This window comes from Diabrotica virgifera, chromosome 6, assembly GCF_917563875.1.
Source record: "Diabrotica virgifera virgifera chromosome 6, PGI_DIABVI_V3a".
Taxonomy (NCBI): Eukaryota; Metazoa; Arthropoda; class Insecta; order Coleoptera; family Chrysomelidae; genus Diabrotica; species Diabrotica virgifera.
The window spans coordinates 25,531,648-25,559,422 of record NC_065448.1 but is presented as its reverse complement, the minus strand read 5'-3'; the positions used below and the strand labels follow the sequence as shown (position 1 = coordinate 25,559,422).

General features: G+C 30.9%; 2 protein-coding genes across 5 annotated transcripts in view; one reads left to right on the top strand and one right to left on the bottom strand.

The window, feature by feature from the left end:
• LOC114326997 (ADAM 17-like protease) overlaps window positions 1-13,888 on the bottom strand; it is a 35,366-nt gene extending 21,478 nt beyond the window's left edge. The window contains exons 1-5 of one of the 4 annotated variants that reach the window (XM_028275489.2): window positions 13,654-13,886; window positions 12,467-12,706; window positions 11,955-12,409; window positions 10,502-10,696; window positions 965-1,103 (exon numbers count right to left, since the gene is read on the bottom strand). In XM_028275489.2, the coding sequence (XP_028131290.1) occupies window positions 965-1,103; window positions 10,502-10,696; window positions 11,955-12,409; window positions 12,467-12,706; window positions 13,654-13,729 (1,105 nt within the window). In that variant the 5' untranslated portion in view covers window positions 13,730-13,886. Of the gene's footprint in view, window positions 1-964; window positions 1,104-5,877; window positions 6,026-10,501; window positions 10,697-11,954; window positions 12,410-12,466; window positions 12,707-13,653 lie in introns of all 4 variants that reach the window. The other 3 variants (XM_050654870.1, XM_050654869.1, XR_003651931.2) reach the window with 3 other exon arrangements.
• A 433-nt stretch (window positions 13,889-14,321) lies between these two features.
• LOC114326996 (male-specific lethal 1 homolog) lies at window positions 14,322-26,221 on the top strand. The gene is made up of 6 exons (XM_028275488.2): window positions 14,322-15,400; window positions 15,729-16,317; window positions 21,290-21,414; window positions 21,600-21,724; window positions 22,096-22,299; window positions 25,591-26,221. The coding sequence occupies exons 1-6, from the start codon at window positions 15,053-15,055 to the stop codon at window positions 25,688-25,690; spliced, it is 1,491 nt and encodes a 496-aa protein (XP_028131289.1). The 5' UTR covers window positions 14,322-15,052; the 3' UTR covers window positions 25,691-26,221.
• Window positions 26,222-27,775: the final 1,554 nt, after the last annotated feature.

Here is a 27,775-nt window from a genome sequence, read left to right as displayed (position 1 = left end):
CAAAGAAAGATATGTTTCCCGCCATTCAACTTCTCGATCTATTTTATTCTTTACGTAGTTGTTTATATTCTTCGTCTGCTTGTCGGGTTCTGTGCCCCTGTTGCATCAGTAAATATACTTTGTTTTATTTCTGTTATAATTTGTAATTTTTCGTCACACAAGTCATTCGTTCTTGTTCTTGTTTAGCTACCTTCTACGCCTGGGACTTCTGCAGCTGCGTTTTTTATGCTGTTTCTGCACCCTTCGCACTCCTTATTTATATTTTCATGTTTCAGTCTGTTTTCTAGTTTGATGTTTATTTTTTCTTTATAATTTCTAATTTTCTTCGTATCGTTGAATCCTTCTACATAGTATCGTTCATGTTTAGGGCCTCTTTGCTTTTTTAATGTTTGAAACTCTGGATCTTACCCTACTTTCGACCAGGATGTGATCAGAATCCACATTTGTTCCTCTCCTGGTGAGAACGTTTATTATATTCGATCAGTGTCTTCAGTCTACAATAACATATTTAGGACTGTAAGTTCTTCTGGTGATTTTCAGGTGCCTTTGTGTATGTCTTGTAAGTTATTTTTAAGTTTTCTAACACCTTTTCGAGTGTTCCGTTCATTTTTCCAAACTTATCTGAATATTTCTTCGAAAACATTTTCCGATGATTAGGTAACCTATTTGGTTGTGTTCGCTACTGAGCATCCAGAGGGAGATTGAAGGAAAACGGGATCCTGGTAGGCGCCAGATTTCATGGCTTAAAACTATCAGAGACTGGACCAGCCTTGATTCAATATCTTTGTTTAGAGTCGCATTGGACAGAAACAGATATGTCAGTGTAGTCGCTAACCTCCACTAAATGAGACAGCACTACAAGAATGAGATTTGGCTCCGTCTTCTATTTAATGCGACACAGTGACAGATTAAAAGCATGCATATTAATTGAAAGCAAAAGCTACAGAATGGCACCTATAAATACCTGGGGTGCAAATACCACCCACTGAATTGCGTCTAGGCGACCCAACGTAAGCCAGCCCCAAAATACCACCTTCAAATTTGAGATCCGTAAAAAGGTGAGCCAAGCAGAAATCTTTATGGGTATACTCCCTGCTAAACACCTAATCACCAAGTAATAATTATTGTTTATGTATGTTAGAACACAAAAATATTAATAATTACTGCAATATAAGTAGGTATTGATAGAGGGAAACAATATTCAATGTTTTTCGCAGAAAATAATCAATGAAAACGTCACAGTATGATGGTAACATAAATATTTATACTGCTTCCAAGTAAGGTAAAAATGTTCAACTTACAATAACATTCACGCTTATCATAGCGCAAAAGCTACCATCAAACAAGAAATGTAAAGATGGACGTTACTAATAATGTTAGGAAATATTGACAAATTTGGCAACAGTGCACTTTCCTTTATTTTCTAAAATGGAAGAGTAAGATTGCTTATGCCGACATATACCTACTGTCTAGCAATGAATTTAATGTGGAATGTGGGTGTGCACTTACAACGGCAGGAAATGAGAGAAATATGTTTAAAACGACATAGAAATATAGGGCTCTTCATCGATTGTCATTTGTTTCGAGCTTCTGTCATATGTTGTATAATCTGTGTATAATATTAATATACACGAGTTATACGACATATGACAGAAGCTCGAAACAAATGACTGTGAATGACAAGCCCTATTAGTTGTCAGAAGTAATTTGTTCATTTAATAGTGGATGGAATCGGACAGAAGAGATTAACATTGTTGTCATGTTTTTATTTGACCTGTCGTCTTTTTCAACATTTGAAAAATGTGCTAAAGCAATCAAATTTGGGCGAATTGATTTAAATGACAACTTGCACTTTAGATATAAATGACAAGTTTATTTTGGCGTTTCGATTTCCATTTCGAAAATCGTTGTCAAAATACAAATTAATTTGTAATAGTTCTAATAGCCTATCAATACCTACTTTAATATTGCAGCATACAAAGATGATGCAGTTATAATGTGATTTTTATGATTAAAACATTTTTTTAATACAAGACACACATTTAAAAAAAATTTAAATCCCGCCACCAGAGAGAGAGAGAGAGAGAAAAAGAGAGACATCAAAATAAATACGTTAAAAATAAATTCAAAGCACCAATACAGATAAATTTTTGTTGTCGTCAATATCTAGTCATAGTGTTAGTTGGACGTATTTAAAAAACGTAAATCCAAATAGCAATTTATCAGGCATAAGAGGACTGTAACAGATCAAATATTCCATCTAGAGATAGAATAGCTCTGATACTATGCAGCTTGGGAGCGAGGAATCGTAGGTCTTCCATTATTGTAATATAAAATATTAATATTCTTTGCTTATGAACATACTGTTACAATTTAACAAATTCTTTTTAGCTCATCCATAGGTCGCTGGTCATATCCGGCTCGAAGGACCAATGTATAACTTCTTTTTGTGTAGACGCGACTGTCTGTTTTTTCAATGTGCCTCCAGTAAGTTGTCGTTCGATCGTTTTCGTGGTCTTCCCACTAATCGTCTTCCTATTATGGAATCGTCTCTCGCTGTCCTTACTACTCTATTTGTTGTCATTCGGCTTATATGCTCATTCCATTCTAATCTTCTGTTTATTACCCGGTTATTAATGTTGTTCACCTCCGTCGTATATCTGTACTTCTAGCTCTCTCCCATAGTGTTTTACCATAGATTTTTCGATGGGTTTTCATCTCTGCTTTTTGTCCTCTCTGTGCCAGGTCGTGTTTCTTCCGCGTGTCATTATTGGGCTGATGATTGTTTTGTAAATTCTGCATTTGATCTCTTTTCCGATATTTTGATTTCTCCATATTAACAAAGTACTCAACTCTAAGAAGGTACCACAAAATTTGGTGGTACCTTCTTAGAATTGAGTACTTCGTTACCTCTAGACCACATTTGTGAACTATGGATACTTCCTTTTATGGTCTCCCCATATTGTTTCATTCAGGCAACCTGCGGCTCTGTTTGCTCTATTCACTTGATCTTTCACTTCTGTTTCGAGCCATCCGTAGCCAGATATATTAAATTGGTGCAGCATACACTGTAAATCATCTACACTTTGAGAGAATAGTATTGCATTGTCTGCAATCAATTCAATGTATAAATTCGATTTTTCTATGTCCAAAATTCTCTATCGACAATATGAAATAATTCTTGAAGTCATGGAGTAAATGTTTTATTGTTAACTTCAAAATAAATACACTCGGAGTAACTTCAAACAATGACTTAACGCAACTTGACTACGGTATATATTCTTTTAAACTATGAATTCACAAGAGTTTAACCGTTTGTCTATAAGCTCACAAATAAAACTACAACTCATCAAAAACGTTATTGCCTTGTACATCGTAACTATACCTCGTTTTTAAACTAGGAAAAGTAATTCAAATTTACCGCGCCGTAATGTTGTTTGTAATTGTTCCACCTGCAGGCATGTTTATGAAATGTTTATGAAATAAATTATGAAATGTTGACACTATTGACATTTATCAAATTTTGACACAATTGGCATTTAAAATTCAGACGTTAATTAAGTTATATCGGCGATTTTTTGTGTTTTCTGCATTATTCCTTTAATTTTTAGATTTATAGTCTCCATTTATATATAAAAAAGTTGTTTTTAGAACTCTTTAGCGACGTATTAGCATAATATATTTAATGTTTATGGATTACCGTCGAAGGCAGACATGATCAACCAAAAAAGATGATCTGGTGATTTTTCTAGTGACATTATTAGGTGTGAATTTGTCTTTTGAGTTTACTCCTCCTAGTTTAAAAACAGGGAATAGTACTTTTGTAACTAGATGCTTACACAAATATAATTCGAACTAGTAAGTTTAGACCAGTAAGGATCTGTTTTTAGGTGAATGTGAGAGGTGGCATTCGGATTTTTGCTGATAAAGTTAGGTGATAACTTCGTTAATAATAATTGACTTATGCTCCTTCTCAAATATGCCCGGAACATTAATAAAAAAAATAAAATATTTAAAAATTTCAAAAAATTTCGTTTTTTTCTATTTTCTTTGCTTATAACTTTAAAACGTTTCTTTTTGGAACAAAGTCGTATCAGAATAAAACAAAGATAATTAAATTTTCTATCAGATACGATTGGTTAAAAATGTCTTAATTTAACACCCTTGCTGCAAAATAGCAATAAATATAAAATAAGGGGGCAAAACAAGCCTGTCCTTATTCAATGTTTTTCCATCACTTAGGTTACACTGGGAACCTTCCTAATTCGCTTAAAAAAATTTTGTAATGTGCTAAAATCGTCCACCAAATTTCATTAAATTTTTTAAAATCTTGCACAATAAAAACTAGAACATACAAAGATTTGTCAATTTTTTTACATATAAAGAAGCACTCCACCTATCTAATGCACTTTACATAATTGAAATCGGATTATTTAAGCAGCCTCAGCAATGTTTTAAAGTTATAAACAATTTTTTGGCTTATAAACAAATTAGTGCTGTGTCCAGGAGGGGTCCTACGGGCTCCTTTATTTAGATGGACTTACCCAAGTTTTTTTTATGTATTTTGACCCGTAGAACACGAATTTTTTGAGTAACAGTTGATCTGGATGTCGATAAGATTGTTATAAACAAAGAACTTGAGGAATTGCATAACATCGATTTTTCGCAAAATAAAACATTTTTTTGTATTTCTTGGGTAATTCTAAGCAAAAAATGTTCTTATAAGTTTTTTCGTAGGATGCAGTTTTCGAGATAAACGCGGTGGTACATTCAAAAAATCGAAAAATTGCAATATTTGAACGAGAATAACTTTTGATTAAAAAATAAAATAGCAATTCTGCTGACAGCATTTGAAAGTTTAAGTCAAATTATACCGGTTTTAATTATTTGCATTGCTAAAAATTAATTTTTTTTATTATTAAACAAAGCTATTTGTTTATAAGCCAAAAAATTGTTTATAATTTTAAAACATTGCTGAGGCCCCTTAAATAATCTGATTTTAATTCTGTAAAGTGTATTAGATAGGTAGAGCACCTCTTTATATGTAAAAAAATTAGCTAACTTCTAAAAATGATCTACTTTTTGTTCAGAAAGATTTTAAAAAATTTGAACTTTTTTAAAAACATTTATATTGCAAATTTATTATGCAAAATCTATTAGGTCGATTTTAATGAAATTTGGTAGACCATTTAAGTAAGTTATAAGAATTTTCTAAGCGAATTACTAAGGTTCTAAGTGCCACCAAAGTGGTTAAGAAACATTGAATAACAACAGGCGTATTTTGCCCCCTTATTTTGTATTTATTGCTATATTGCAGAAAAGGTAATACCTTAAGACATTTTTGACCAGTCGTATATCATACAAAATTCAATTATCTTTATTTTATTTCTGTATGACTTTGTTCCAAAACGAACCGTTTTAAAGTTATAAGCAAAGAAAGCAGAAAAAAATCGATGTTTTTCGAAATTTTTAAATATTTTAATTTTTTTATTAATGTTCCGGGCATATTTGAGAAGGAGCATAAGTCAATTATTATTACTGAAGGTGTCACCTAACTTTATCTGCAAAAATCCGAATGCTACCTCTCACATCCAAAAATACACGTTTTTTACAGATTAATCCTGGTCTAGTTAGCAATTAATTCAATTCAACAGAAGGTAAATAACCTCGTAATTAAAGTATATTATAGATATCTATTAGGAAGAAGATAAGAAAGTTAATGTGAGATTACAAATTAAGGGTTTAATTTGTGATTTAACACTGTATATGGATTTATATTAGCCAAATAAAACTATCAACTTTGCTAATTTTAATATCTATCTGAATTGGTCTTTGCATTTAACAATTAAAAAATAAAAATAAAATAAAAATAATAACCCTTGCTACAAATGCCTCCTCTGGTATGCAATCTAGGAGATGCAATATACGCCAAGCCAAGTACGACAGAATTTCTAGTTTTAAATGTTTGGTGCGTGAATAAATGTGCTAAACAATATCCCGCATTGTCTTTATTTCTAGAAAAGGCCTATGGGAAAATAAATTAAAAACAAATATTAATACAAAGCCAAACAATGTTAATATTCATAAATAAAATAAAAAACAAGCTGAAAATGCGAGCATTATCATAACGAAAACTTTGTTTATTTACGTATTTTAATTCATAATATGGAAAATTGCTATTATGAAAAGAATTTGGGATTAATAATTATGTTTTAATGTGCAATTATATCATTCTAATTTAAATTTTATGAACTATAAAGGTAGTTTACTCTTGATCGAAATTCATATTTTTTATATACCTTGTATAAAATTAATAAAATTTTATATATGATGGTTGCATCATAAATCTTAGAACATGAAGAACTTTTTATGAAGAATAACTTTTCTTGAAATGTTGTTGGTATCCATAATTTGAGAAAAATCTTCAAATATTTTTTTCTACGAGCGTGCAAAAATGTCTACTTTCGCGCACGCATTTTAGTTTAGAAAGTTTCACTGTTCCGCACTCGTGTTACTTTTCCGCACGCGTGTTACTTTTCCGCACGCGTGTTAATTTAGATATGGTAATATGGCCTTAAAGTAATTATAATACATGCAATAAACTAATATTTAGATATTATTTACTAATTTATTTCAAATATATCTTATTGTGTTCCTGTTTTAATGAAATTAACGCGACAATTCGATGAAATAAAATTATTTTGACATAATATTCGAAAGTCAAATCGGTAGACAATAACAGTCGTTTTGAATCATCGTCATGGAAACCAAGATCGTCGTCATGCTAACTAATTATATTGAAAGTTTGGTTTTGACAACCTTGTCAAAGAATTAATTTGTGTATGTATTTTCATATTAATTAAATTAATTGATTAAGATTTGGTAATTTTTTACAGACTCTTAGAAAAAATATTGTTCCTAACTCTTGCAGAAAGTCTCTTTTCCGCACTCGACTGCTTGCCGAACTCCCGCTTCGCGTCGTTCGGCAAACTGCAGTCGCGTGCGGAAAAGAATGACTTTCTGCACTTGTTAGGAAAATAACTATTTCCATCAGAAAATTATAATTGCACATATCAGACCATAATTTTTTATACCAAACAATATTGTTTCATATACTGTCGGTTCGCTAAACTCAGACACAACTGGCTAGTGATTTTAGTCAATAATTTTGCCAATTGGGCAAAAAAAATGATTACTAATTAGTTAATAATTACTAAATAATTAGTAATTTTGCTAATTTTGGCAAAATTCGCAAAAAACAAAAAAATTACCTACTAAAATCACTAGCCAGTTGTGTCGAGTTTAGCGAACCGACTATATTTTAATTTCATAGCAAATGGAACAGTCCATTTATCATAAAGGGGAGGCCGTATACTCGTATAAACCTTTTTAAAGATGTTAATAAATTATTGCTTTTAAAATATACTCAAATTGTATTTTTGAACATCTGATTTATTTTATATAATAATCAAATTCACTATCAAACGTCATTGATGTTTTATTAATACTTAATTTAAAATTTAGTTTGACATTCACGAAGTGTCAAACTCAAATGTAAATAAACTATGCTTTGCTTAACAAATCGAGATTAAAAAACTAGCCTACTTAATAGCACCGATTTCAGCTGGACGTGTAGTGTGTCGGAAGAAAATAAAACGATTGTGACGTCACATTTTAGACTTTGAGGTCGATTATCTCGAAGACAGTTAGAAATATCGAAATGCCGTTTTCAGATTTGGATTCAGAAGAAAAAACTACATAAGAATCCATCGGTAAATCTGATCTGAGTATTGCAGGAGCGACAACGCAATAACACACACACACGTTTGCGAATTTATAAACGAAATGTTTTCGTTGAAAATAAAGTAGTTTTATAATGAACTTGAGTTATTTTCAATATTGAGTAACTAAAATATTTAGCAGATGGAAAAGGATGGGTGGTGCAGAGACTAAGATAGGCAAACACACTGCTGGGATGTCAGTTAATGAGTAAACGAAGAAACGTTGAGGAAGAAGTAGAGGAAGACGGCTTAGAAGATAGATTAATGATGTGGAAGAAGACCTTAAAATTCTAAGGATTAGAAGATGAAATAAAATTACTAGGAATTGACGTGAGTGAGTGTCTTAAATATAAAACTAATAAATAAGAAACCTACAAAATTTAAAAATCTAAAAGATTTCTTAAGTCGGAAACAAATTCTGATTTTTACTTCTTGCAATTTTTACAGAATGGATCGATTTGCTTTAAAATTTGAGAATAAGTAGTCGATAGTTCAAAAATCAAAATCTATATGATGCCGAAAGGCGCATTTACCATGGGGGTGGTTGCCACCCCATCTCGGGGGTGGAAATTTTTTATTATATTTTTACCGCAAAAGTTGATAAAAACATTCATTCTAAGCAAAAAATGTTCTATACATTTTTTTGATAAAAGTTTTATATCGAAAAAAATCAATGTTTTTCGATATACTCATTTACAATTCACTCAATTTTTGCCGTAGAAAAAAATTTTTCAAACCAAGTTCTTGGGAATTAAATAACCTACAATTTTATATTAAACATTTTTTCGTATCTCTGATGCTACTCTTTCTATTCTGAAGAAAATGACATTTTTTACCAAACTACAAAAATTCGTTATTCGCTTTTAACTCCAGTTTTTTGAAAACTAATCATTCTAAGCCAGAATCCTGAATCTATCAATAATACATAAATAAAGAAGAGTGAATAAGGCCAATAACTAAAAACACCGCTAACTTACATTATTACGCTTCCAATTGGATTTCTCCTTTTATTTTCAAAAAAATATATTGATTTTTTAACCGTAACTTTTTTATTTTTTATCTTAGAAAGTTTGGTAAAAATGAATCTTGTAGGTTTTTACAACATCTATAAGCCTATTAATATTAAATCTTTTTAAAATCCACAGTCGCAAAAAGATGTGACTTTGAAAGGGTTGATAAAGATGGTTTTTGCATATTATTACAAGTTTTAATTGTCAATAGCTCACTCTATTTTTTCCATAGAAAAATTTTTTGCAAACCAAGTTCTTGGGAATTAAATAAGCTACAATTTTATATTTAAAATTTTTTTGTTATTTCTGATGCTAATCTTTATATTCTGAAGAACAGGCCAGTTTTTTCCAAACTACAAAAATTCGTTATTCGCTTTTAACTCCATTGTTTTAAAATCTAATCATTCTAAGCCGGTCAAACTTCTAGAACCTATTAATAATACATAAATAAAGAAGACCAAATGAGGAGCACAGGGGAAAAACAAGGAATGTCACATTTTATACATATTGAGATAAACACCAATAAATAATTAATTCTTATGATATCTAAAAACTACTTAGGAGATTCTTAGCAGAATTCTAGCAATTATTATTCTATAATCTTAATATAATCTGAATCTATATAAACTTATTAATTTAATAATGCACAAAAAAACTGCTAACATTTCTTATTTTTGTTCAGTGGCGTGCGGACAATCCTGGTCCTTCGACTGGATACAAATTCTTAGAAAATTTATATAGACTGATCTTTCTCATTATTTTCCTAGGTTAATAGCCTAGTCGATAGTACTGTTTTTGCTACCACATGGCGAGAAAAACCAAAATTAATGAAAAAGTGACATTCCTTGTTTTTCCCCTGTACTCTTCAAATAAGGTCAATGACTAATTTTAAAGTAGGGATTAGGAGGTTGCTTCCGATCACTTTTTCGCTGAAAAAAAATAGGGACTGACATTCTTTTCATTATAAGTCACTTAATTTTTGAGCTAGAGACTTTTTTTATTTCTGGAGATAGATATTTTTAAATGTTTCAAATTAGTTTGAACAAGTTATTCTCGAAAAATGCATAGGTTTCCCGTCTTTCGACTTTGAAACTACAATATTTAGCATTTGACGAAGAAGAGCTAACATATAATAAAGTATAGCTCGATTACTATTGGTCTTAAGAGAATTAAAAAAAAAAACGGTTTTGTTTATTTTTTCAAAAGGTACATTTTTGTTAAGTAAAGTTGTTTTGATAAAACGAAAACTTTTGGAGTTATTTGCAGAAAACTTATTAAAAACATTGATTTTTTCGAGAAAACTCAAGAGAATGCATATCGTTGCCTTGGAGGTATAGAGAGCTAACCCACACAATTATTGTTTTGAGATAATAGGCATAGAAAATTTTTGTTTAAAAAGAAATAGTATAAGTAGGTATGTAGTTTATTAACCAATTCTCATGAAATTTTTTACAGTCATAGCAATGCTTTTTACTTTTTTAAATAATCACTTAGCTGACTTCACCATTTTTTACATTTTTCATTGTGTTATAAATAACTAGGTGCAGTCAACTCATTTTATCCAAAAATGCGGGTTAACTCTCATCACCAAGACGACGATAATATATCAAACCTACAATATATGTAGGATTAAAAAGATATCCCATAAGAATAATTTTGACTTGTACTCAAAGAACTAAAAATATTTTAATTGTTCATCTACATATTTACCTCTAGTAAATTTCTGACATCCCACTTATCTCTAAACATATTATAGTGAGCTTCGCCAGATTTTATTCGAGTCGGATCACTGTGAACAACAATTTTCTTAATTACAAATCCCATACCTTTGAAGCCGTCTACTTCTTGTCGGTCTTGCCAACTCGTGTCATTGTATATTTTGTGAACACGATCAATAAGGCTAATCTGAAAAATTAAAAATAGATTCAACCTCATAGAAACAAAAATAGTTAATTGAAATGTTTCATTTTTAGGCCTTAGTAGGTATGCACAAATTTGCGTGCACTGAAAACTGCAACCCTAATAGGCCTGGATACTACGTACCAAAAAAAAGTTTATTAACAGCAAGTTGAAAATTTGTTAATAGCTTAACGGTGTCTAGTTGGACAAACTTTGATGTATGGGAACACTGGAACACAGGGAAGTTTTAATTGTTGAACGTAATTTTAATTGTGGAACGTGTCTTCCTGACAAGTTTATGATTGTGAAAACTAGCAGGTTGATTTTTAATAATTTTTGCTAGATCCCATTTGCCTATTCACCATCAATATTTTATTAATAATACTCCTGTCACATGTGTGAACGAAATTCGGGATTTAGGTATAATATTTGATTAACATTTTACTCTCACATTGACTATACTGTTTCGAAGGCATTTAAGATGTTGGGTTTTGAATTACGTTCATCAAAAGATTTGTCAATTCACACAATAAAAATCTTATATTGCAGTATCGTGAGATCAATTATTGAATATGGTTCTATTGTCTGGTCACCTAGTTATGCATATCAAATCCTAAATATTGAAAAGGTTCAAAACAAATTTTTACGTTTTGCAGCATTTAAGATGGGTTTAACAGTTAGAAATTATACTTATGACAATATATTAATGAGATTAAATTTACAAACTCTTGAACGCAGAAGAGTCATGTTGGATATTTGTTATCTTCGCAAAATTATCTCTGGGGTTATTAACTCCGAAGAATTGATAAGTCTTGTGTGCTTTAATATACCTGCTAGATTGTCACAAACTCCACAAATATTCAAGGAACAATGGCACGCTACAAATTATGGTCAATATGCACCAATTAGTAGATTGGCCCTGTATGTAAACAAGTTTAGTCATCTAATCGATCTGTTTGGTTCTTCAATTTCCTCTATGAAACAAGAACTTGGGCGTCTTGAATTTTGAATTTAAAAAAGAAAAAATTAAATAGATCTAACTGCTGTAATTGATTCAGATGTTTTCATCATTTGAAAATAATTTATATTCTTTTTTATGTTTGTGTTTTATAGTTGTAGTTTTACATGTATCTAATTTTTATATTTTCATTATTTGACGAAAGCTCTGCTTTATTGTATTTTGTATGTATTGGGTTTATCCCGTTAATAAATAAATAAATAAAAATCCCTAAAATAGTCCAGGCATCTTTTTAAAATAACTTACTAAATAATTTATAGTGGTTTTAGTATTACTCCCACCCATCTCTTGGAAAAATCTGTAATCAGCTACAAGTAGTAGAGGGCATCTAGTCTTGGTTGGAGTGTACTCATATTGGTCGATCTGTCTCTTTTCCCTTATATGCTTCTCAAGCTCTTCATCTTCATCTACAATATCTTCGTCACTCTCTAGTTCAGCACCTTCTTTAACATAATCACAAACCTTGTGTCTCGGTGGGTGTTCAGGAGATTCTTGAGCGTCCCAACTAAATTTAATATCAGACTGTTTGTAAACAATCATCGTTCGGTTATTAAAATGAGGCAAATGTCTCCAAGATGGTTCTATGTGAAATGTCTCATCAGGTAGATGTATGCTACCAGTTAACATACCATCATCCATGTGCATACTAACATGTGAATCTGTTTCTCCAAACATTCTTCCATGATAGAAATCATCACGATCTACAAATAAAAAGATATTTTAATTAAATAATAATAAAGGTAAAATGTTTATATTACTTATATGAACACTTGTTTCCTTGCCATCACCATCTACAGCATAAGCTTTAAAATTGGAATGCAAAATGTCTCGTTTTGGTGAAAGAATCAGCCGGAAATCTCTACCGTGAGTTCGTAAGTTCACCTCCTTTATTTGATTGTAAGGGTGAGTACTTTCCTTGACACCCCTCTTGACTAGTTTATGGGTTAGTTGGTCAGAGTGGATAGTCTCATAGTATTTTATATTTTTATGTAAGGTGCCTGAAAAATAACACGAAGAATATAAAATATAATATAATGTAAATAAATAAATTTCCCTATCAGTTAGCATTACTAGTATTTTAGTCCAGTCAACTATCACATAATATGAAAGTGAGGAGGGATCAGGCAGATCTCAAAATATTTTTTAAACTCATTAATAGCATGATTGACTGTCCTTCATTGATGTCCACAATATTGTTTTCAGTTCCATTAAGAAACACCAGATCAGTTAACGTATTTCATCAGCCATTTAGGAGAACCAATGTTGGCCTAAATTCTTATATAACTAGAGTATCACGAATGGCTAACTGTTATGCTGATAGTTTAGATTTTTTTAATGAAAGCTATAGTAAATTTGTGAGCCTGTTAAAGCAAATTGTGATATAAATTTTTCAATGTGATATATTGTGATGTATTGTATTTGTACCTGTCAGTTTTATATTATATCAATGTTGTATTGTTTTATTATTTTAACTTGTAACTTTATTTTTCTAAGCACTTTGACTGTTTTTAGATTGTTTTTATATTAAGATTTTATTATTTGACTAATTCTATTGAGGTTTTTAAACTGTAAATTATTGTACTAAAAGTGGGCAAGGCCCGTTAATAAATAAATAAATAAATAAATAAATAAATAAATATATAAAACTAAATAGAAATTGTTATTATTAAGGGCCCCATTCACATTGAGATCAGTATCGATACAACAATATATTGTGACAAGTTGTGATACATGTATCATGAGATTTGTATCTGTTTCACAACAGTGGTACAGATGGAGATAGAGTTGTAGATGATGAAGATAGAATTGTGGTACAGGGATACTGAGACAGCCAAATACACTGAGATTTGTATCGCGAACTGATACTTGCGACGTGTATCGGTACCGATCTCAACGTGAATGGGGGCCTTAAGTTACAATACATTTTAAAAAACAAAAAACTAACCTGTTAAACCTGTAGCATAATGTATAAGTACTAACGATAAATTAAAAATGAGAAAGTACCAACACCCAAATTCCATATTTTAAAGTTTTATCTATTCATACTTTTAGGAAAACCTCAATGTTTATTTATAAATGCAGGTAGTGATAACATTTTAGTTTTCATCACACCACACATAAAAATGTTAAATGTTTTCAGCAATCAGCTGATTCTTCTTTTATGTTGGTGTAGGTTATATTTACATTCAAAAGCTTGTGAATCGGTAACTGTTTAACCTTTTACCATGGCCGTCTTTATTTGAAAAGTTCGCAGTTCGTCGTATTAGATGTGGCAACACTGACGAGCTGTCAAATAAAGGGCCTATTTCGCTATTTATATGTTATTATTTATGCTATTAAAATGTATTAATTATGTATTTATGTTATTATGTATTTATATGTTGTTAAAATAAATATGTATTATAGTAATTATTTAAATCACATTAAAATAATTGATGACATCATTATCATCATGAAAAAATGCCTAGAGTATGTCTATCCTTTGCTCACATTTTTATCCTACGAAAATAAATAGAGATGGACATACGGCTGATAGATGTCATAATAAAAAGTGATGTCTTTCATTTTCGCTTACCTTTTGATCGATCTTCCATCCTGTTCTCACACATGCTGTGTTTGACAGTATGGTGTCTTATCGTGCAAAATGTGGTAAATTATAGTTGTTGTAGGGAAAAAGCGTTGTTCTTGTCGATTGTTGTGAATCTTTTGATGAACAAAAGTAATGTAAAAACAAAATATCCCGAAAATTAAAAACCGCAGTTCCAACATAACTTTACTGGAATTGTGTTTCAATTTAATACAATATACATAATTTAAAAAAATGACTAGTGAACTAAACGCGTATTTTCTCTTTAAAGCACGGTTAAAAAGGTCGAAATTAATATAAAACTATTAAATGGCGTATTTCAAACTAACAGTGAGTGAAAACTATGTGTCTAGTAGGTAATGGGCTTAAAAATAAGTGAATAGTGCACCTAACCTCATCTGCAATGATTTGGTTTCTAGTTCAAAAACAACGTAGCAGGCCTTACGTTTTATTAGTCAGGACTCTTGATTTGCTTTTCTAATAAATGATTTAGAAGGATTTTTTGTTTATTTGAGGTATTAAATGTGTAATATGAACAGTTTTTTGAGTCCGGTTAATTGGTTACGGAATTACAGACCGTTAAGTGATTAGTTTTATGTAAAACAATGTCAGGGGTAGTTTTTTGGCCGTGCCGGTGAAAAAAGACTGTAATTACAACGGGAAATGCTTAAGACATCAGTAATTTTAAATTTCGTCGCATTTTGATGTAATTTGCCAAGCATAAACAATGGTCAAAACATAACGAGTGAGTTCGAAAATGTCCGAAGATTTTCATGATGAAAATAATAGCTCAAAATTGTCCAATTGTGCTAATCCCTTCGAAAATTCAAACGAAATAAATACCGCCGAAAACAGCGATTTCAGTGACGAGGAAGAAATTAATGTCATAGAAAATGTATTTACGAACCATTTGCAAAACGAGAGTACAAGTGAAGAATTAAACACAAATGCGTCATTCAACTGTAACTGTCAAACATCTGCCAAAAGTGAGGTTAAGTTGTTTTCTAACTGGTTAAGGTTGACTTCTAATCTTTTATTAACTGAATGTGATAGAAGTCTCGAACAAGAAAGGGAGATATCTCTTTTACGAAAGGAAAATGAAATGGTAAGTTTTATACTAGGAAGCCTTTAAAAACGGCTCGAGGTTTAGGGCTGAGAGTAGAGTAACAATTGAAGTATTCATTTAGCTATTCTGCATTTTTTCTGCCGGTATCAGCGTTGGCCGATTGTTTTGTTGTTATTATTATTTATTATTATAATCCCCAACACCTTCACATTACATTCTCTATCCCTATATTTTCCTAATTTTAACTATTTTATGCTGTTGTTGTGATCCCTTGTTTGTTTACAAATTTGCCTACTTGATTTTGTTTGGTCAATTCAAGATTCAATTAAATTTTTTGTTAAAAGTTAATTAACTGTGAATGTTTTAGCTTAAAGAAAAAATAAGTCGTTTGGAGAAGCTTATTCCTATACAAATTGATGAAAAACAAAACACAGAAGCCATTCTTTTTAAACCAAACACAGAAGGCATTAACTACGAGGTTATTTTAGAAGATATGACCCAAGGCCCTTTGAAAGAAGAAATACAAGAGGAAGTACAAGTTGTAGTTCAACCGAATTCTCCAAATGATCATAGTTACACGGAACTAAGTGATTATAAGACTGAAAACGGTCTAAGTTTACTTACTTGTGAATCTCAAACACCTGTTGTGACTTTAAATGATGTGAAAGATGAAGAAAACAGTGTACATAGTGAAACAGAACTAAACAGTGAAGGACTTTTGATAGGAAATATAGACGATAGTTGGAAAAGTGACTTTAATCTAGGTGAGAATATAGAAGTGTCTGGGTATCATTTCTCTGTGAACAATATTAGTGAGTTTGATCCCATGAAAAATTTAAAAATGAGTATCAGAAGGAAAAGAGTTACGAGTAACTCTTCAGGATTATCGCATAATGAATCTCTCAATTTGGAGGAGAAAAGGACGTACAAAAGGAGATATAAGAAGAAAAAACGGCGTAAGTAATAGTGTTTTTAAGTTTTCCCGCTTTTATTATTTGTACTTACTAGCTTTGTGGCTAGATGGCGCAGTTGTCATATGTCATCTTTTGTTTTTGGTCGCCATTTTTTATCCAATATTTTTTATTTAAATACATGATAAGTTTTTTATTAATATGGTTTTAATTATTCAATATTAAATAAAATTTCACAAATTGAACAAAAAACAACAATTATTGACACATAAGTATATGCCAAGCTGGGAAAAATATTCTGATTCCATTTTTTTGCATAATATTTATGTTTATCAGATGAAAATGCCACGTAACCTGTAAAAATGCTAGGAATAAGCTGAATTTTGCTGAGAATGTCAATTTTGGAACCCCAAAAAGTTTGGTGCACCCACCCCCGCACATACACTTAAAAACCGCACTCGTAGGGGGGGAAAGGGAAAACATCGATTTACGAAGAATCTGTACACCGTAGAAAAAATTTTTTCAAATAAGAAATGTAGCTGAGGTAATTTTGAACAAAAATGTTTAATAGCACTTTTTGTGTAAAATGAACCACTCTCTCAGGAATAACGCTCGAAGTGATTGGCAATTTTGAATGACAGTGAAGCATGAATTCAATTTTTTAAATTAAGGGCAACATTAAATTGTGGGGTCTGAGAAGTTAGCTGCATTGGATATTCACAGAACATTAAATTTAGTTTGGCATTGTTGGCATGTGATTATATAATATATAAAATGTGTAATATGTTGTAGGCTTTAAATATACAGAGAGAGCTTTGAAAACTACATTATTTTATGGATTGTGCCCTTAGACAAGGAAAGAGAGAGGACGGGTAACACTCATTTAATACACATTCAAAAAGTGAAGCCAGTTTTGAGTTTGTTTGGCACCAAAAACATGGCAGTCACATCAAATATAACAATGGGTTACCAGTGGTGGGTGTTCGTTGAGGGGTAAAATGTCATAAAAAATAAAGTAAATCCTCATCTAAAATTCTTAATAAAATCATATGTACGTATTGAAACATATGTACGTAATATGAGCAACTTAATAAAACATTTACTGTACATAAATTTTTCATTTTAAATACATTTCATTTTTTCATTTTAAATACTCAATCTATAACAATACCTCAAAGATACGTTGCTGATCAAAATCTCTGGTGTCAGTTCTGCTTCACTTTTGGTCATAGGGATTACTCGTCCCTCTCTTTCCTTGTCTAAGATTGTGCAATTTTCTAATTTATGTAGCACACGAACGAATACATATTTGTTGTTTGTTTTGATATTAATTGCAATAAGTTATTAGAAATTCTTTTTGGCAAATTGCGTTGATAGATTAGTGGATAGATTTGGCAATGGAGTCAGAACATGTAAATTTCCTGTTGCCAGATTGCACAGATGTTCTGTAGATATCAATTTTATGGCCATTTCTTTAACTTATTTTTCACTGTTTAACACAGTTTAACTTTATTATTCATACAAATCTTATTTTCATATTGATAATAATATACTAAAAATATAATAGTAAAATCTTAAAACCAGCAGAATTTTACTTATTTTACACTTTTTAACTTTAATATTGATACCAAAATCTTGGTATTTCGAAAAACCTAATTAGAGAACATTAAACATTTTCATCATTATTTTATCTAGTTAATGTTTTCCATGTTAATAAATAAATAAATAAATATATCACATGCTCTTTCCTGATTTACTGAATCTAGAATTAGTTCAAACGTAAAGCACTTTTGGAATTTTGTTAACAGCAAACGCAAAAATAATGGTCTACCAAACACTAAGTTTCTTGGAAACACAGTGCTTAATAATGGTGCAGAATAATTTTGTGCAATGCTTTCAAAATATTTACAGAGTAAATGATGATGATTTAATACAGTCCACCTTAGAATATGAAAAAACAATGAGTCGAAATTCTTGTAATGTATCTATTGAAATCATATTTGAATTGAAATGTCTAAATTAGCCAATTTAGACATTTTTAAAGGTTCTGGACCAGATGGAATTCCACCATGTAGATGTACTTTAAGCCGTCCCTTATATTTTCTGTTTTCTCATTCACTTGATTCAGGTATTTGTCCAAGTTTGTGGAAATCTAGTTTTATTGTTCCTATTCATAAATCAGGTGACAGGAGTAATATAGCTAACTACAGACCAATAAGCATTCTTTCTTCTATTCCTAAAATTCTAGAGAGTATAATATGCGACTCTATTAAAACACCTTTATGCAATGTACTAATTGAAGAGCAACATAGTTTTCTTTCAGGTAGATCAACTTCTACAAATCTTTTACTTTTCACGCAATACATATCTGATGCTTTGGAAAGGAGACTACAGGTGGATGCTATTTATACAGATTTCTCCAAAGCATTTGACACTGTGAATCATAAATTGTTGTGTAACAAGCTTAAAGCTATTGGATTTATGGGCAATCTGTATAACTGGTTATGTGGTTACCTAACTAGCAGAATACAACTTGTTAAAATTAAACACATTCAATCTAGTGAAATTTCCGTAACATCTGGTGTTCCACAAGGAAGCCACTTAGGGCCTTTCCTTTTTAATATATATGTTAATGACATTAAATCTCAAATTAACTCTAAATTTCTGCTATTTGCTGATGATTTAAAAATCTATAGAATTATCGAATCCGTCTCAGATTGTGAAAAACTTCAAAATGACATTAACAAAATTATTTCATGGTGCAATTGGAACCAAATGAGCATTAATGTTGGAAAATGTCACTTTATTAGTTTCTGTAGAAGAATTAACAACCTCTTTTATAATTACAAATTAGCTGAAGAACCACTGAAGTCTGTATCAACTGTAAGAGATCTAGGTGTTCAATTAGATTCCAAACTAAATTTTTGCGCTCATTTTGATTATGTGAATAACCAGGCATTTAAAATGTTAGGCTTCATTATTAGAACTTCTAGATGCTTGCATAACATTAATTCCATCAGACTGATTTACATTTCCCTAGTTAAATCTGTTCTTGAGTATTGCTCAGTTGTTTGGTCACCCACTTATGAAGTCCATATAGCCAAGCTTAAAAGTCCAAAATAAATTCATTAGGTACTTTAGTTTTAAATTACACAAACCTTTAAGTGACCATTCCTATTCAGAAATTAGAAATAAATTAAATCTTCCTAGGCTATCTTCCAGACAGATGTATGCTGATGTTTTGTTTCTTCATAAACTACTGAATTCAAAAATTAATTGCAATGATCTACTGTCTCTAATTGACTTTAATGTTCCCTCTAGAGTTACTAGAACATCCCAAAATTTTGCAATTAAATTTCATCTCTGCAACTTTGGTAGGCATTCTCCGCTGAGTAGAATCATTCTTAATGGAAATAGAATAGACCTTGATTTGTTGCTGTGCGCTTCGGAAAATCTTTGTAGACAGTGTTTAAAAAAAATTGTAATTTTATGTGATTTATATTTGTTATTTACTTTGTATTATTTTAATATTTGTTTTTTCTATATAGCTGCATCACCAATTTTTGTCATACATATTTACTATATCTTTATATTTATTATATCACTAGATAATTATAATAATATTCTGTGTATATATTAAATTGGGTGGTATCCCGTTAATAAATAAATAAATAAATTTATTCTAAGAACACATGACAACACTGTCATGTCTTCATTTTCTTATATCTGTAGCTAACTTCTTGGACCCTACAATTTAATGATGTCCCAAATTTGTATCAACTCGTTGGTAAAAATTCGATATCTTTTCGTCAGAGTGTAATCTTGACAAAAATCAAAATGTGTTTTAAACGTGAAGAGTGTAGGTTTCGTATATGAATTTTGCATTTTGCCGCAAATAAAGTCTGTTTATGACTCTTATGAGATTAATAAAATTTATCACTTCCACTGACTGGCCTCTATGGAATTTCCATTATTAGAGCCTAATCGTTAAAATCTTTTACATGAAATTTCTATTTTGAGTTTGGCAACAAATACGAGGCATTTTGGGATTGTCACAGAATAAAAGTTATTTAAAATAGGATAGGATATGGTTGAGTTCTCGAATAGATGAATTTTAGAAATAAAAGGTAGATATCGAGCACTGTATTTTATTAAATCTTGTCCAAGTATACTTTCGCTCTCAAGAGTATCATCAGGGGCATTTCTTCAGAAAGGAAATATCCCAGAATGTTATAGAGATTTGCTTAAAATTAAGGATAAAACTAACAAGTAATACACACTGGACAAAGGGCAAACATGTTAAAATTTAAATGTTGCTACATTATTTGCAGTTGGAGGTACAGTAAAAAAATAAAGAAGTTATTTGTATATACAGTAGTCTCTCTCTCTATAACGAAAACGGGTATTACGAGGTTTTGCTTATAATGTGGTACACTAGATGTCCCATGAAATTCCTATTGAACTATAAACACTTCTATAACGAGGCATATTTGGTTATAACGAGGAAAAATGATATCGAATATGTTTCTTTACCTGTTTATGGCATGGTGGTGGCCATAAATAAATACCATAACTGCCTGTATACAGGAATGCTTAACATCTGTGTGCTTATTGAGACCAGTGATGTAATAAATTCCACTGCTGGTAATAAACTTCTTCCTTCTTGACTGATATTGAATATTGTAGGAAATTTACAATTGACGATGGCCAAATTTTATTGATGATGTTGACCATCGACACCTAATAAACTACGTAAGAGGCATCAAAACATTTCAGTGATGGTGGTATGCACAATATTATTGTTGTCTGATATAACAAGATCCGCTTATCTTATAACGAGGTAATTAGTCCGCCATTTCAGTTCTCGTTATAGAGGGAGTCTACTGTATATGTTTTATATTATTATTTTATGTTATATCTGTTTTTTTTTAACAGTTAAAACATTTCACATTTAAAGTGTGTAAAGATGTATTAAAAATATGGTACCGGATTTAAAAAATATTTGTTTATTTTTAAGGAGTCACCAAAGATACAAATGCTTTAACATCCTTAGAACCTTATGTTACTCAGTCACACGAAGTAAATTTAGGAATACCTACGATAGAAGTTGATGTTACAGAATGTACTGAAGCTTCATTAGAGGTAAGAATTATTATTTCAAGTATGGTGGTAGAATATGAATATAAGACCCAACACTTAACTAAATAAACTAGACAATCTTAATGCACCATTGGATTGAAATTTAATAATTTAAACTTGTTAAAATGAGACAAATAATCTCATTTTATTTATCTGTGATGTACCTATGATTTGATCTACGTTTTAAGGTACCTCGGTGGCGACATAAACTTTATGCAAGTTGTTATACAATGGAAGGCACCGAAAATCTAGATGATGAAGTCTTCAATAAAAGACATATGAGGTTAGAAAATGACGAAAGGAGACGAAAACGGTTTGTAATTCTATTTATTTTTATCAGGACTTGCGACTTCATTAAAATCCATTACATGTCTTTTCAAATTTGCTAAAATTCTTTTAACACATTGCGTGCTGCGTCACTCATATATGAGATACACAGATATTTTGCCAGGGACCACATCACTCATTTTTGATGTACCACGTATGACTTACTTTTTTGTCGTGAATATCAGTGGCCCGTGAGACTATTATCCCAATTAAAGGGTGGCACGCAATGTGTTAAATTAGTTAAAACCATTTCAATTTAATTCTAATTTGTCCAAATTTATTCCGATTCATTCAAATACATTCATTGAATTTCTTCTAATCCATTCAATTTCCTGAAATTTAGATTTTAAATTGTAGATGGGATGTTCAGAGAATCCGGGAGCAGAGGGTTATAGAGAAGTTGAAACAGAGACAGGAGCGAGCCGGTTTGGCATCTAAAGAGGAGGATAACGAACCAGTTATGTCGTTGTGGCCAAAATTAGAAGATATCAAATTCTTGGAAGTCAGTGAAGAGTTACCTGTAGCTGCCTTTGGGCATCCCATAACAAAGTTTGATCCGTGGTAAGTATTTGCAAAATGTATAAAAATTTTAGAAAATGTAGTCAGTTTCATTATTGTTATAAGCCATTTTTGTGTAATTCAGGGGTTTTTTTAAATGCTGCTTATTCAACCAATACAACCAAAGTAGCCTAGGTGTAGGGCTAGTTTAACTACATTTCATACTTCATTACAAAACTTACAATATTTACAATACATTTTTGGACCTCGGAAGTAAACTACATTATGTTGATATAGTGTTGTTTTGAATAAGTTTCTTTAATCCACTTATTTTATTAGCTGGATTATACAAATTTAGTTATATATTATCATTAAAATATGGTAAATAATATTGTTTTTCAAACAATTATGGAATATATAAGATTTTTATAACATTCAATGTGCTCTACTGCAGAATTGCTTGAAATGACATAGTGTAATTTACCTCCGAAGTCCAGATTTATAATTTTCTAGATTTGTATTCAGTATTTTCTTATTATTATTATTATTGTGCTGTATCTCTGATTTTTCTTTTTCATGATGGCTTATCTTATGCCAAATGCCTTATCTTGTTCCATTCTATTCCTTATTTTTCTTCCTCTTGTCTAACTTGCTCAGGGAGCGTTCAAGTATTACATAACTCGATTTTTGAAGATTTTTGACCCCCCCCCCCTCCACTACGTAACGCACTCTATTGGGCGTTTTACTATTGCGTAACGCAATTTTTGAAGATTTTTGACCCCCAACCTGCGTTCCGTAATACTTAAACAGTCCCTCATCACTTGTTGAGCATTTTTCAGTGCTTCACAAATGATAGAAAAAAAGGTAAGTCCGTGATAATATACATTTTAGTGACATGACATTTTAGTTAAATCTGACAGTTGTCAAATTTGATTTGCAATTTGGCACAAAAACAAATCAATTGTGTTTATTGCATTTATAAAATGGTATTTTCTTTGATTTGTATATTTTTTTAAATTGTTAAGATTATAATCGTAGATATATTATATAATTCGCAAATTATTTTATTTTTGATTGTAGCGCCATCTATTGACAACTAGAATAAATGTTATAAATGTCACTGACGAAATGTAATCACCGACGTGCGTTTTTTCTGTCACATACAATTTGATGCGTTAGAAAGAAATCGAAAAACTGTGACGCACTGAAAGATCCTCATGAGAAAAAGCATAACTTAGTCCTTTAGGGCATTCAAAAATTGGGCAAAACACCTTTTATCCCCCAAAAACATGTTTTTTTCAAGGTTTTTGCAATTTTTTGCGGGGTTGAAAATATTGTTTGAGATTGATACAACCTGTATCATTTTTTTAATTTTTTTGCATTTTATATGTTTAAAAAATAAGACTCAGAGCAATTTTAGTCAGTCACCCTCTCCCCCTAACCCCCCAAACGTCATTTTTTCATTTTTATTTTGTCAATGGGTTGCAATCAATTTAAGAATTTAAAAAAAATCACACATGTAGTTGCAACTTTTACAAAATCTATTTTTATAGGCCCGTAGGTGAATGTAGATTTTTTAAAGCGTGTAACTTTTTTTTGGAGATGGCTACAAGGTCTATTTTTTTATTTTGTGAATTTTATCAAAAAATGTATTTTTGATTTTTTCCAGATTTTTCGTAAGGTGCGCCATCTTCAAAAATCCGAAAAGCTGTTTTTTAGGGGTTTTGGGGTATTTTTAGAAATATTTAATTTTTTTATTATTTCAAATAAATGTGCATACTTTCAAGAATACTCTGAAAATTTCAAAATAATCGGAGTAAAATTACCAGAGATACAGTGTGTTGAATATCACTACCTTCGACTCGCTTTGCCGCGACTTCGCGCCAGCACGCTTGAGTGTAGTGAGAAACGTTAAACAACTGTTCGTCTTCTCTTTTGTAGATTACTCCTCGATTCAAAAAACATATCCCAATGTGCATCACTTTACGATTTGGCAGACAAATAAGAAGATGAAGATGCAGTTGTCAAAACTTTGAACGCATTTTTTTCAAAACTGCTTTTTCAAATGCGGTGGACATTGTAACTGAAAAACTATTCAGCCGATCTACCTGATATTTTGCACATATTTTCTTGAGACCTTTCATGAGGTAACAACGTCGAGATATTTTTCTTTTTTTACTTATTTTTTGTTCAACAATAATAAATCTGTTGATTTTCACAAAATTTTTACCAAAAATTTCATTTTTTTGATTCTTGTGTGATACCAAAAATTCAAAAATCATTAAAAATAAAAAACTCGACGTTGTGACCTCGTGAAACTCATAAGCTAATTACATCTTTTTGAATTTTTTGTTTCGTATGATCTAGTGACGAGTTCTGATGTCCACCACAAAATCCATTTTTTTGTGAGCTGCCTGTCAAAATTGGTCACCAATGGCTTACTTTTCAATATTTTGGATTGCATTTTTTTCTAAATATTCTTTGAATTGCACTTAATATGTTTATTTAATTTAAAAATAAAATAATTGTACCATAGCTTCGAAAAAAATTAACAAAAATGTGCTTGATATGTTGATTTCAAACCATACCCCCCCCCCCCTAAGACATTCAAAATTTGGGTGAGACCCCTTTAAACCCTAAAAAACATGTTTTTTTTTCAATATTTTTAAGGGTTTTTGTAAGTTTTTGCGAGTTTTGAAAAACACACTAAAACATTTGAGGCGTTCTTTGCAAAAACCCCAGTAGTCCTTTTTTTCCGAAAATGGACTTATGCCATCTATGGATTGAAGGACTAATTACTTACGTTCCTTGCGTAAGAAACTTCCATTAAAGTTACAGTAGTCCAAAATATAAGCGACAAAACTATAGGCGATTCCGCATAAACCCCATATGTCAAGCGCAATTCCCTTTGTTAATGACTATTGGTGTTTTTGCGGGAAACTTTATCGCTTGGCTGTCAGTAGGTTTTTATAGGTTAAAGTTCCTTCGAATAGTTGTGTTGTGTGATTTTATAAGTAAACACCATTTTTCATTCATTTTTTATTTTGGTTTATTACTATAAATATCGTTTTTCCTATTAATTAATGAAAAATTCCTGCAAAAACCCCATATGTCAAATGAATAAATGTCCTTCATAAATAAACAAAAGGAAAAAATAATGTTATTTATATTGTAAACTGTGTGTAATCATCAAAATAATAAATCACTAATTTTAGAATTTCCGTAAACTTAATAGGGTTCAATTAAATAACTTTTTTTTTAAATATCTCCGATGTTGTAAAAAGTGACATATGGGGTTTTTGCAAAGAACGCCTCATTTGTACTCTGTGTACAACCATTTATTTTTCTTTCCAGCGAATTCCGTGTACCTTGGATGGAGAACCCATCGATCCTGAGCAAAAAGTCACATTCTCGAAAATCAAAACTGAAGAGACGATGCACGACTAAAAGATGAAATTTGGCTTAAGCTAGATAAAATGGTACCTGGATGACGGCATAATAAAAAGAAGACAAAGAAGCTTTTTGTAAAAATTGTAAATAAGCAGAAAAACACATTTCCGTTCTTTGTCGTGTAAGTCTTAAAGAGATATGTAGATAAATGTGGACTAGCCAGAGCAAACTGTTGTTTGTTAAGCTTCCATTATTTTTGTGATTTTAGACTTATGTATAAAGTATGTGCTAGTTTGATGAATCAGAAATATTATAAAATATGTGCTGTTTTAATGAATCAGAAATTTTAATGAATTGAAGAAGTTATATTTCACAAGTGTATACGTAAGAAAAAATAAAAGTTGAATTTGTAATAATTTTTGTGTATTAATCGAATAAGTGAAAATGAATTTAGGTCAATTTTAAGTTTATTATTTTTATTTTCAAACTGAAGACTGAATTATTCGTATAAATACTGTAGTAATATAAAAACAATATATTTCATCATAGTTTTTTTAGTTATATGCAGACAACAATAAAAAAAATTAATTCTCGATATACCCAGTTTTCATTCATTGCATCATCCTATGTATATCTTATCCTCGCAGATCTTCTTACTAACAACTCTAGTTATTCAATAACAGCTGGGCTGACTAATATAAATTAACATTGATTCCATTATTGTCATTTTTTGGTTATTTGACTATTGAATGGTCAAGCGGTATTTGACTATGGTTCGAATTATTTACACTGATTTATTTAAACGTTTACAAAAATTATGATATTCTACACACTATTGCTGAAAAACTATTATATTATAAAAACTGCTTTTATGCAGCGTGTCAATTTGAAAACGTGCCTCCCTCTATAATTTGGTTCCTATAGAAAATCTAAAAATATGCAAAAACACTTCAAATTTATTTGTGAGTGAGACATTTTGTAGACCAGTTTTCAACTAAATTACATCAACCCTCTAGCGGGGGCGGACACAACCCCCAAAAATCTTTAATGGAAAAGGGGTTGAGTGATACCTCATTTTAAATGTCGTTCAACTACACTCAGGTGCAAAAAATCGATCCACTGAAAATTTGGTTATTTTTGATGTCTCGAATTTCCTAAACCTGTTGTCCGATTTAAGTGATATTTTTACCATGTTATAGCCTTATTCATTATCAATATATCTGTAATAATATTGTTGCTAGACAGGTAAACTGTCATTGTATACCGGGTGTACGAATCAAACTGTGATTTTTTCTCAAAGTTCGCATCACCCTGTAGACTATTCTAGAGTTTATAAAATACTGAAATTAAAAACCAACTATAGCCTCATTTTTTCTTAACATTCTGTTTTTAGATTCATTCGCTTATGTTGGATAATAAAAAAGTTACATACTTTAACAACTGGCCATGTTCGTCATCTGTACAGGCTGTTTCGAAATAAGTGCGGCAAACTTTAAGGGGTAATTTTACACATGAAAATAATGACAGTTTGTTTATAATCATATGTCCGCAAACGCTTCGTTTCCGAAATACGGGATGTTTAATTTTTTTTTACAAACTGACGATTTATTTATTGCTTTAAAACCAGTTGATTTATGCCAATGAAATTTGGTGGGTTTTAAGACATAGTTATTGCACATTTTTTGACATACAATTAAGAATTTAATATTCACCATTAGCGCGCAAACGGATATTATAACCGATCATATTACCCGTATGTACGCCAATGGTGAATATAAAATTCTTAATTTTATGTCAAAAAATGTGCAATAGTTTCTGTCCTTGTGGGATCGGTACTCACCGGAGGGACCGCAGACGTTCGGAAACAATTAGCGTCTCTTTGCAAAGACAATGACGTCGACTTTGCAAAGTAACAAGACACTTACTCAACACACACACACACACACTACACATTACTCCCCTGACTTAGTGATAAGTTATACAATTACGTGGCTAAAGGTTCTAGTTCTAAACCAAAGCCAAAATCAGAGAAAAAAAAATGTGCAATAACTACGTCTTAAAACTCACCAAATCTGATTTGCATATCTTAACTGGTTTTAAAGCAACAAGTAAATCGTCAGATTGTAAAAAAAATTGAACATCCCGTATC